Source organism: Hemicordylus capensis, chromosome 1 (assembly GCF_027244095.1).
Source record: "Hemicordylus capensis ecotype Gifberg chromosome 1, rHemCap1.1.pri, whole genome shotgun sequence".
Lineage (NCBI taxonomy): Eukaryota > Metazoa > Chordata > Lepidosauria > Squamata > Cordylidae > Hemicordylus > Hemicordylus capensis.
Genome location: NC_069657.1, coordinates 146,955,968 through 146,968,254, shown reverse-complemented (window position 1 = coordinate 146,968,254; position 12,287 = coordinate 146,955,968). Strand labels below are relative to the sequence as shown.

Here is a 12,287-nt window from a genome sequence, read left to right as displayed (position 1 = left end):
CTAGCCTCATAACTACCTTATGGAGGGTAGAACTGTGTGTACGGCCTATCCACGCGTAAGGCTGTTTTGCCGTGGTGATTGCTACTATGAAAACCACCTTGAGTGTTAGAATATGCAACGTCACCATGTGTAATGGTTCGAATGGCTTTTCAGTAAGGGCTGATAGTACCAAAGACAAACTCCACTGTTCTATTGGTCGTTTTATCGGCGGATAGAGATTATTCAAGCCTTTCAGGAACCTTTTGGTATCTGGATGCGAGAAAACAGTTGAGCGTCCCAGCCAGAATATTTGGCAAGATGGCTGCTAAATATACTCTTAGAGAAATGTTCGCCAAACCCTTTAGCTTTAATGATGTTAAGTACAGTAGTACCTGCCTGACAGAGGCACGGAAAGGACGGAAATTGTGTTCCTTCGCATAGACCTTGAAGCGTTTCCATTTGTTGAGATAATTATGCCTCGTTGTGCGGCGTCGAGTATTGAGCAATATGTGCTTCAGAACCCTATTTTCCAGGCCACCATCTGCTGTGACTCTACATTCAGATGGAGGACCCGTCCTTCCTCTCTGTTGAGTAGGTCGGGCACTAGGGGGAATCTGTGGTAATTTCCCTGTGCAAGTCAAAGCAGTGGTGCAAACAAGGGTTGTCGTGGCCACCAAGGTGTTAACAGGATGCAGGTTGCTCTGTCTCTCAATATCTGCACTAATACACGCCCAATTAAAGACTGGGGTGGGTGAAAGTAGAGGAGACCCATGTTCCACTTGTGCTGGAACGCATCACCAAGTGATCCCTCGCCCATGCCAGCACGAGAGCAGAATTTGGAGCATTTTTTGTTGGCAACCAAGTCCACTTCCAGATTGTCCCATAGGTGAAAAACCCTCTGGAGGTAGGTATTCTTAGTTTCCCATTTGTGTCGCTGGTCGCAGAAGCTGGTCCGACTGAGACTGTTGACCAACACATTGTCCATTCCTTTGACATGTATGGCCACTGGATATATTGTGTTGGCACTGCACCAGTGCCATAACCTCAAAGCCAGGTTGCACAGCGACAGGGAAACCGTGCCCCCTTGTTTGTTGTAGTAGGTTATAGCTGTTGTGTTGTCTGTTTGGACTTGTGTCACAGACCTGGTGAGCATGGGCTTGAACGCTTTCAGCGCTAGGAATACCACTTGTTCCAAGTAATTTATGTGTTCCAAGTAATTTATGTGTTCCAAGTAATTTATGTGTTCCAAGTAATTTATGTGTTGTCAGACTTCCCGTCCGTCCACCTGCCCTGGATCAGATGAGTTCCACAATGCACACCCCAACCTGCTAGAGAAACATCGGTGGTCACCCAACAAGCTGCTGTCAGTGGTGTGAATGGAACACCCTGTAAGAGATTGTCCTCTATGAGCTACAAGTGTAGCGAACTCAGCACCTGTTTTGGTATGTTTAGACATAATCTCTGACTGTCTACATTGGGCCGGAAGTGTCTGAGGTACCAACTCTGCAGCGGGCACATGTGTAATCGTGTGTAGTGTACCGTTGAGTTGCAGGATGCCATCAAGCCCATTAACTGTTGTATCTTCTCTGCTTTTTGCGTTGGGTTGGACAGAAAACATTGGACAAGAGTCTTGATGTTTTGAAAACATTCTGTCGGTAAATATGCCCTTTTCGTCTCCATAGCCAAAACAGCCCCTATGAAGTTCAGGCGTTTCCTTGGTTCTAGATGAGACTTCTTCCAACTGATGTTGATAACCAAATCCTGCAGAAGTTGAATCATTGTGAAGATTTGGCTGATGAGTTGTTCTCTGTCGCTGTTGGTTATTAGCCAATCATCTAAAAAAGGGCAGACCATGAGGCCTTGCGTCCTCAAATAAGATACCACTACAGCCATAACTTTGGTGAAAACCCATGAGGTGGATGAAAATCTGAAGGGCAAGACTGCATATTGGTACACTGCACTTCCCATGGTAAATCTGAGATATTTTCGGTGATTCTCCTGGATGCCTACATGAAAATAGGCATCCTTCAAATCTAACGTTGCTGCCCACTCATCCTGTGCTAGGAAGGGTAGGATTGCCTGCAGTGTTGTCATTCTGAATTTCCATTTTCAGATAAACCGGTTGAGGCCTTGAAGGTCCATGATAGCCCGGATTCCTCCGTCCCGCTTTGGTATTTGGAAATAGCGGGAATAGAACCCTGTCAGCCTGTTTGTCTACTGTACCGGTACAATTGCCTGTTTTTCTAAGAGCACTTCCACCTCTTTTAAGAGTACTGGCGTTGCCTTGGGAAATTTCAGGCCTGAGAACGGAGGTGTTGCATTGAATTCTATCACATACCCTGTTTCCACAATCCTGAGCACCCAGCGATCTGATGTTATGTTGTGCCATGCTTGAGCATGGCTTGCCAGTTTGATGGAGTTGCTGGCAACTACAAGACCAATATTTGGGGTCTTGGGAATTGTATTTATGTGCAGTGGACAGACTGAGCAATCAAAAACTCTGCTTGGCAGAGTCCTTGTTCGCTCGGGTGTTTTGAGCCTTGTTCCTTTGGTTGTATCCCTTATTCTTTTGATAAGATCTGTATGGGCATTTGAATTCTTTCTTGTCTTGGTATTTGTAGGTTCACTGGAGTGTGAAAAAGCGGTTTTGTGTGTTTCCTGCATATGCAGAAGATGTTGCCATGAAAGTCTGTGCCATATACTTTGACTTCTTGAGGGACTCCATCGTGGAGTCCGTGGTGTCATTAAAAAGGCCCTTTCCATCAAAAGGTAAGTTCTCTACTTGGTCGTGCATATCTTGTTGGAGTGTAGTAGATCTGAGCCAGGCATATCTTTGCATCACTACGGCCGTTACCATGGCCCATGATTCCATCTCTGCTAGGTGCTTAAATGCAGTAAGTTGTTGTCTAGTAATGGTGGTGGTTCTCTTATTGTCAGCAATCTGGCCACCCAGAAGGGAAGTCCAGGAAGATAGTCCACAATACAAACTGGGCTGCAGAAACGTAACACGGCTCGGAATAGTTCTTTATATCAGGCTCGAGTTGAAAGCTGTAGACACGAGGGTTGACAAATGTTGTCTTCCAGCAGCTAACAGAAAGCTGCTGACGTGTTTTATAGTCCAAGCTGATAACTCTCAGCTGGCAGGGATTCAAGGCTTATCAGCCCTCTGCAAGAGGCGTTTACTCCTCCTGATAGTTTCCAGCTGTGCTCTCCACCTTGTGACACGCCGTTGCTGTGGAGTCAGTGGGGATTGCCCGCACAGCTCATCCTCCTGTCTGTCTGTCACTGTCTCCGCTGCCCCAGTCTGCTGTGCCTGCTCCGAAACATCAGCCGGACCTTCCTCAGCCGTCTCTTGGGAACTGACAGCTGGGCTCTGCCCCTCAGGCACCCCCGCATCGGCTGAAAGGCTGTCAGCCTCCCCTTCCTCCTCGCTATTTGAGATCAAGGGCGTGACACTTATATATTTCAGTAAATTTGGTATGCAACTCCTGTGGAGTCATGGAGGTTGAGTCTTGGAAAACGATGTCCCAAAGCAAATGGCTGTACCGGGCCATACAGGCCACATAGTTAGCAATCCTGATGGAAAGGCTGTATGTAGTATAAACCCTGCGTCCGAGCACATCAATCTTTTGTCCTTCTTTATCCACAGGTGTAGTGTGCTGGTATCCTCCCTTTGCTGTATCAGGTATGTATTGTCTGTTTCCTGTATCCTATACAGGTTTTCAAGTCTCTTAGGTGTAGGAGTAGATGTTGTTAAAGTTTCCCAGGAAGTCTTTGCTGCTTTGGTTATAACTGATATCATTGGTAGCACAGCTGGAAGTGATGACCTAGCCCCTGCCATCATATTGTACACTGGATCTGGCAGGTCATTCTCAGGCATCTTTAGGTCCATCCCCAGCACTTCCGCCATTTCCCTAACGAGGGCATGATATGCTTTCAATTCCTCAGTTGGAGTTGTAGAGGGTCTTGGTGTCACTTCAGAAGGAGGGTCAGAGCGATAGCTGTTCACATCTGAGTCAGAGTCCTCTGAGTCTGTAGAGCATTCCCCTAATTCTGGGGATGATGGGGGATCTGGTACCCGGGGAGGGCTCACGGTCATTTCCCTATGTTGTTCCACAGTCGCATGCCTGGCTATATTTGGTGTATTGCATGTTTGTGCTGTTTGAGCCCAAGGAGTGCATTGGTTACTTTGCTCTTGGACGGTCAGCGGCCGTGTGCCTGATAGCTGCTGTATCTTCCACTGCAGATACTCAATGTAATCTCCTGGTAGATGAGCTGGTTATGCAACAGGTGGAATTAGTTGGTCCCTATTTTGTGGCACAGCATACTGAGCGGGTGATATTGGTGGTGGTGCTGAAGCTGCCTGAGCTAGAGGTGCCACACTAGATAGTGTCTGTGCTGGAGCCAGAATGTGGTGCTGAGTATGGGCCCGCTGATACATATCTCTTATTGGGAACACTGAAGGTGTTTTGGGTAGTGGCATTATGACCACGTCATCCTCTGCATCTAGTGCCGTGCTTTGGAAACCTTGGAAAGTGGATTCACTATGAGCGTTTGGCGACGAGTTTAGGAGCTCCATAAAAGACATTGCTCCCTCCCCTCCATGGTTAAAATCATCATTACGGTCTGAAGTCTGATCCATTTGAACCATTCCTGTGCCTTTTGCGCTTGGGGTTGAGGGGGCCTGCTCAGGTGTGTGTGCAGGAGACAGTATAAGATGCCTCCACGCTGTGGTCGTGGATGTCGGCATCAGAGCTGAATGCTGGTCCAGTGTTCCTACTCTGCCTCACCCTGAGCCCTGTTGTTCTATGAGGAGGGGGTTTACATTAGTGGGAACTGCTTCCACCTGCGCCCCGACTGCCAAAGGGGCTGACAGGGAGTTTCCTGCTGTTTCTGCCAAGACACAAGAAGAAGGGCTCCATAGTTTGCTGGAACTCTCAGTTCCCCATGTCGAAGGGCTTCCTTGCACAGCCGTTGGTGATGGCGTGCAATGTTGCTTTGCCGGCACAGTCTCCTCTCGCTCTGAGGGAGTTTGCAGTGCCTGCTTTTGTTTTCTGTCTTTGTGCTTGTGCGACTTGGTGGGATACCCTTTGGTCTTTTTAAAGTGGTCTTTAGCTGACCCGGTTTTATACTGCCCTAGCTTGGCAGATCCGCGGTCAGTTGTTTTCGGGCTTGACATCGAGGCTTCTGTTGATGTCAGTGTTGATGGGAATTTCGGACTTGGAGTGGGCGGGTTCAGCGCCTCATCATACAGTGCAGCTCTGAGGCATAATGCTCTATTTTTTAAAGTTTGCCTCGAGAATGCACAGCAGATTTGAATCAGGGGGACCTCCTCTATGGCTTGAATTTCCAACAGATGCTGGATGGCCTCCAGCACTAGCTTGTGTCTGGCCTGTTTGTGAGACCTGGGAGAAGGAAGGTAGTGACCGAAAGGCTGAAGTGTAAGTTCCAGTTGGTAGCCCTCCGTGATGGTGTCTTGTGCCCATTTGTCGGATGTTGTTTGTGTCCACACATGCGCGAATGCCTGTAGATGACCCCCGACCAGAGGTGGGACAGAGTCATTGAGTCTGGGGACGTTTGAACTCCTTGTGCTGCTGGGTCCTGTCCTGGTTTCTATCCTTTGCCGGGGGTGGGGGCTTTCCCCCTCACCCAATGTAAACGATCTTGCTTGGGCTGTCTAAACCAAAAGGAACGTGAGGTGAGGGGGATGAAAGGAAGGATTGAAGGACCGGGCAGGTTTCCTCTCGTCCTTAGTCTGAGAAGAAGGCATGGCCTTCTTTTTCTCGTTTCCCCCCCCTAGCACTGGATCCAAGGCTTCGCCAAACAGCTTTCCCCCTGAAAAAGGAGATGAAGCCTAATTTGTCCCAGACTTCTGGTCCACCTTCCAGTTCTTTAATCAGAGATGGTGTATTACTGCCACATCTGCAGCCAGGGCCCTTGCCGAGAACTGTAGGGAATCCAAACTAGCATCAGCCATGAAGAATAATGCCTTGAGGAGCTTATTTAACCCCTGCTTTAGACATGGCTGCTTATGAGGAAGAGCCTCGAACAGTTCCCTTGTCCACATAATGGATGCTCTCGCAAACAATGAGGTTGCTATGGCTGCCCGCATGGATAGCGCCGATGCCTCATGGGATCTCCTGAGAATGGTAATACATGATAATACAGCTCCACTGACCAAGGCGGCCACGAGTGCATCAATGAGAGGAATTTTAAACAGGTCCTGGACGTCTTGAGTGAACCTATAAATCCGTTTAGCACAAGCAGGTGGGTTCCTACTAGTCCCTGGCACCTTCCACTCCTCCAGAACTGCTTTTTTGAAAAATTTGGACACAGAATACATGCATCCGAATCTCCTGTGTGAGGAAAAACTATAGGCTCTCCCTCTAAAAGCACCTCCCCCTGAGTGGGGTGCTGACTAGGGGCATCCAATTTTAAAACTCCACGTGCCTTCCGAAGGAGTACTGCAAAATCCTCCTGTTTGAACAGCCTGTTTGGGGGTGGGTGGGTAAGGCCCTCCTGCTCCTCATTAGACAAATAATCCCAATCTTTATCAGACACCCAGGAACCAAGAGGGCCCGACTCCCCTTTCCTATCCAGATCAGGAGGAAGGGGGAAAGATGGACGGACGGGCTTGTCTCTATGTGGGGAATTGGGAATAACCACCACAGAGTTGGATCTGACTCCCCTGCCAGCTCCAATGTGATCCCTAGGGTCTGGTGACCGCCATTCTGAGCTCTCAGAGGAATGTGAACTCAGCAGCCTGGCTGCAGCTGAGGAGGCCTGAGCAGGTTTCTTCCCTTTCCCGCCAGAATTCCTGGACTCACTGTGCCCCCTACTTTGGCATGTCTGGCGAAAATCAGAAAAGCCCTTCTTTACCTCAGCCAGGACCATGCCTCTAAGTCACCGCCGAACATTGTTGGGAAGGGACTCACCCCCAATGTACAGCTCCAGAGCCTCCACCTCTTCTTCCCCTTCCGATCCAATATCTGCCGGCGGCAAATCTCCTACCTTGCTGGAGTTCCCTTGTGCCGCACTGGCAAGCAGCAAGGAGCTGGAGCCCACCACACACGGGCCCATCTCCTGGCGCCTGCTAGTGTGCAAACCCGCACTAGCCAAGGAGGAGGCGCGGGGCACGCCTGAACCTTCCAATGCCCACTTTTTTCTTTTTTGGGGGTTCAGCCCTGGAGCCTGCAGAGCCAGGCTCTCATGGAGGCAAGGGCAACATAGCGCCCATTTGTGAGCCATCGACATCAGGGGCTTGCTCCCTGGAAGACATGCTCTGACCATTTGGGGGGGGGGTCCCCAAAGTTCTAGGTCACCACTGTGAGGGAGAAGAGAACCACCACAGTCCCTCCCCTGCAGAAAATCTCTTTTAAAAATACCAGAAAAGCTCAAGGAAAGCTGAGCACTGTGACTACCTTGCCTTGTAGGAGTCAGTCAGGGCAGAACTGGTTTCTCTGGGGATGCTCCTCCCACTTGCAGGAGAGGGCTCTCTGGGGAGTGTTGAAGTCTGATTGGCCCTGTCTAGGAATGAATGGGAGAGAGCAACCCACCGTGGATGCAATCCTCTTCCCTGCTGGAGAATACTTTTTCACCTTACAGGGTTACTGCATGGTTTACATCAAGATAATATATCTGAAGTGCTTTGCACACATAAAAGCACTATACACCTTATTAGCAGTGGCCAACATGACAGGTAGCCCTCTATCAATGGTAGGGACCCACCAGGGCTACTCCACAACTTTAAAAGGCAGTCCTGACAGCATAGCTTTGGAGTTGCTTCAAAATGGCTTTAAATTGCATCTGGGCAGCAATGCAGCACTCCTTCTATTCAAACAATGGAAGGGAGTGCTGTTCTGTTGCCCAGAAGTGGTTTTATTCTATAGCAGCCCCACTGCTGCACTATCGGGGCTGCCTTTTAAGTTGGCAGATCCCCACAGTTGACGGAGGGCTTCCCATCATGTCAGCCACTCCCATTATTCCTTATGCTATGCATAATCTTTTATTTAAAGTTTTTTGTTAGAGGCTGAGCACTCCCTGGCAGGAGTCCCTGCTATGTCACTGAAGTACAGGAGTGTTCATAAGGCCCCTCAAGTAGAAAAACAAAAGTTGCAAACACTTGCAAGGCTCTCTCTTTCCCAAGTAGCAATCTTTTCTTAAACAGCATATTATTGAACCCCCACCCCCGCCAAAGACAGCAGATATGAAAATACATGAATTCAACTGCTACTATCAAAACAAACTTTGTATTATAATATCATGCTTGCATAGTTTCTAATACCAACAGCATGTCTCCTGCTAGATTAATACAAAAAGGACAAAAGGAAAAACAACTATTCAAACCAGAGATAACACCACCATGAATACAAATATGTATTCTTACCTGTCCAGCGCCTCATAAAACCAGTGTTATTAATCTCCCCCCACCCCACCCCCTTCTTTGAAGGATGTGCATTTCTTTTCTCCTTTTCAGCACTGAGTGTGCAGCGCTTATTGTTGCCTTTTTAAAAAAGCTACTAACATCCAGCTCTGTAGTAAGGTTACTGTCCCCCATATGGGGCAGGCTATTGCTATTACTATAGTATTTATATCTCGTTTTTCAACACAAAAAAACTTCTCAAAGCTTTACATAGCTTTGCTATTGAAAGGTAAAGTGTGCCATCAAGTCAATTTCGACTTCTGGCACCAACAGAGCCCTGTGGTTGTCTTTGGTAGAATACAGGAGGGGTTAACTATTGCCTCCTCCCACGCAGTGTGAGATGATGCCTTTCAGCACCTTCCTATATCGCTGCTGCCCGATATAGGTGTCTGGGAAACATACCAGTAGGGATTCGAACAGACAACCTTCTGCTTGTTAGTCAAGCATTTTCCTGCTGCGCCACTTAAGGTTTGCTATATAAAGCTCTAGTTTATTATATACTTTTCCAGTCTTCTAAGCTGCTTTATTCACCAAGAGTGCATGGTTCTCACCTTCTCCACCATGCCAAGCAAAGGTGCAGGGGGGCCATCTGACTGGGAGCTGTCGGAGCCACTTGTGCTAATTATGGGAGGGAGAGAGAGAGAGAGAGAAACCATTGGTGTGATGCGGTACAAGTTAAGTGATCCTACTGATTCTAGCAAAACATTCCAGCCCATGGAGGTTTCTGTTGGTAAGCTCCATTTAATTCTGGTGGCGGGGTTCAATGTGTTTGCAGATGACCAGCACTACTAGTTATCCACAAAGCTTTAGAAGGTTTAACCTGCCTTAATTACGAAATATCCAGTAAAGCACAAATCTCTCAAAAGCTTGCATGTTTTCCTCATCCTTTTTGGTAGGCCTTCCCCTCAAGTATGCCCTCTTCGTATGCTCCCCCAGCGTGTGGGGGCCACTTCCGTATGCTGTGTTCCCATACACATGGTTGTGTTACTCACACATGCACCCCTGAAGTGAGGGTGGGATCACACACCAAGAAAACAGCTTCACTAGTACATGTGAAGACACAACACCAAACCACAGTTAAATGTACCCAAGGTCTACATTTCTAACTGTCTGAATGAGGGATTTCTTCCCAACCGCGGTTTGGTAACAGCCTTGAAACCGTGATTTGAACCCTTGGTTTCAAGTTAGGTTGCTGAAACTGCAGGTCTGCTGGCCCCAATGTGTCATTCAAATTCAGCGCCAGCTGTAGCCTGGAGTTTGTGCTGAAGCTCCCGTGACCATAGAGAAGGAGGCTCAGAATAGCTTATAAATGTGTAAGCTCTAGCCAGCCTGCATCTCTCACTGGCTGTTTCTTGGAGCGAAAGCTCTGCCTTTTGCTGCCAACTCGTCACCTTCCTAGTTTAAAGGCACAGAACCAGAAATGGGCATAAGGGCATGGGTGGAAGGGTCTTAAGAACCATGTCTCCTCTTGCTTCCTTGTCACCTTATCCAAAACAATGACTTTTAGAGAGGAAGGCAGCTGAGGTGCGTAATTAAGTAAGGCAGTGCAGGGGCGGAGCCACCATCGTGTGAATAGGTTCAAAGAACTTGGGCAGCCAAAGCCTGCAGAGGGGCATGGCTCAGGCTCTGGAAGCGCACACCCACTGCCCATGCCCAGGCTCCAGAGAGCCCTGAGCAAGCTCTCCTCTGTCCTTTTCAGGCAGCGTTGGTTGCCTGACAGCATGTATTTCCCTTTCTTTCCCTCCAGCAAGGGAGAGAAAGAGAAATAGATGCTGTCAGGCAGCAAGCGCTGCCTGAAATGACAGGGGAGAGCTCGCTCGGGGCATTATCCTGAAATGGAGTTCTCTGAAACTTCTCTAAGGCCCTCAGATCCGAGTTACCTGGATTCAACATCAGATAGGGAGATATCACTCCATGTACCCTCTATGTTTTGTTCATGGCTCAACTCTGAGATCTTCCTCTGGATTTTTTGTTTCAGTAACTCCTTAAGTTCAGATAGACATTGCTGAAACTGAGAGAAGAACAGAAAGCATATGACATTTGTCACATTATTATTTCTCCTTGATTAGCAGATAACTTATCTGAGCTAATTTCATCCCCCAATAATGACTATATCCTAAAAGGCACAGGCAAATAGTGTCATCACGCCATCTACTTTTCATACTCAGAATTAAGAGTTGGAACTTCAGGGCTCAGATATGTTGTGACAGCCATAAGAAGATGGGATTCCTGGTAACGACTGGCCCCAAATCATAAGACCACTCACCAGTAACAACAGGATACAAGAGAAACACTTTGTAAATCTATTGCTGAATATGCAGCCTTATAGATGGTGTGTGATCTGCTTCACTGTACATACTTTTACTCTGGCCTGTTTTTGGACTATGCTGGATTATGGGAGCTCATACTGAAAAAGGAAAAAAGGACCAGAAAACTGAACTAAATGGAAAATCTATGTACGGTGAAAGACTCTGGCAGAGAGCCAAACTCCTGGAAAGGGGCCTCTAAGCAAGCAAGCAAGCAACAAGTTGTTTGACACCAATTAGCCAAAGAGTCTTTGAAGATATGGCAGCTAATGACTTGTGGGCCATTATTGTAGATAATGGGTCATGTGTAAGGAGGAAGAGACTGCAAGACCCATTTCATCAGTGCATTGTGAAAGTTAATAAATGGTTCTTGGCACCTTATCAAGGGAAGAAAAATAATTACCAGACCTGATGGTAAATGGAGAGGTGGTGGGGAGTAAACAAGCCCTGTCCAAAGTGGGAGAATCTGATGACTGGTGGAGTCCAGGTGACTGTGATCAAAGCAGAAAAGTAAATTTTAATATTTATGGGAAGGGGGAACCCAAGAAACCTATGAGAATCCTGGGTGCAATAGGTGGGAACCAGGAGTCTGAAAAGACAGGGAAGAAAAAGGAGGAGTGTGACCTTTGGGTATAAAAGAAGTTAAGTCAGCAGGAAAATAACAGATTTTCTCTCTCCTTCTCCAGACCACAGATTTTCTTCTCCTTCTTCCTACACAGATACATTTTTCCTCTTTTCTAGCCAAGATGTTTTCTCTCTCAAGACCTATTTTCAATCTCTTCCCTTCTCTCCTTCACAGCAATCATTCTTATTAAGTCTCAAGTATACAAACTTTATCTATACAACGTATTATATTCCTATAAACGTATCTATCCACTAAATAGCTAATTGTTTACCTAGTTCCTTATTTTAATCCTTTTTGGAGAAACCTGAACACACCTCAAGCAGCCAGAAGGGTAAATATAACTTTTATTTTTAGGGCATAAGTTAAGGAGTTTAGATCCTTTAGTGGTAGATTTTATTATTCACAATATCACCTGTAATAGTAACTTCAAGTGCCATACATTTTATGCTTCTTAGAATTATTTAGTTTTCTTATGCTTATATTTAGATGCAGCGTTGCCATGCATTTACATTTTATGTATCTTTCACTATACATTTGCTGTTCTATATGCCTCAAGCCTTTGAATAAAACCTTTAAACTTTAAAAAGTTGTGGTCAAAATTTGGGCTTTGGTGTTTGATCATATGAAAAGCCTACTGAGGCAAATAAAAGGACCAGATTTTCACGTACTTGCCCATGATTAGTACTAAAGTGAAGAGTAGCACACTTGCCTAAGTTCCCAGCAGTATATATACAAATAGTAGAATATCACCCCTTTCTTAAGTCTCATTGCCTGCCTTACAGGCACCTATGCATATATCAGTCTTCATTTCCCCATGTAAATGTGTAGTGGACTGTGCTCCCAAGGCCTCCACACAATTCCCTAGTTCTAGAAATACATCCTCTTGGCAGGTCTGTGCACATCCATATACTCTTCCACAATCAGCTGTACTAACACTGGCTAAAACATTTTGCAA

General features: G+C 46.8%; 1 protein-coding gene across 6 annotated transcripts in view; it reads right to left on the bottom strand.

Annotated features, from left to right (window-relative positions):
• AGBL2 (AGBL carboxypeptidase 2) overlaps nucleotides 1-12,287 on the bottom strand; it is a 71,049-nt gene that overhangs the window by 22,464 nt on the left and 36,298 nt on the right. For all 6 annotated transcript variants that reach the window (XM_053287475.1, XM_053287478.1, XM_053287473.1 and 3 more), the window contains 2 exons: nucleotides 10,282-10,412; nucleotides 8,953-9,019 (listed from right to left, as the gene is read on the bottom strand). In XM_053287475.1, coding sequence (XP_053143450.1) covers nucleotides 8,953-9,019; nucleotides 10,282-10,412 — 198 coding nt within the window. The remainder of the gene's footprint in view (nucleotides 1-8,952; nucleotides 9,020-10,281; nucleotides 10,413-12,287) is intronic.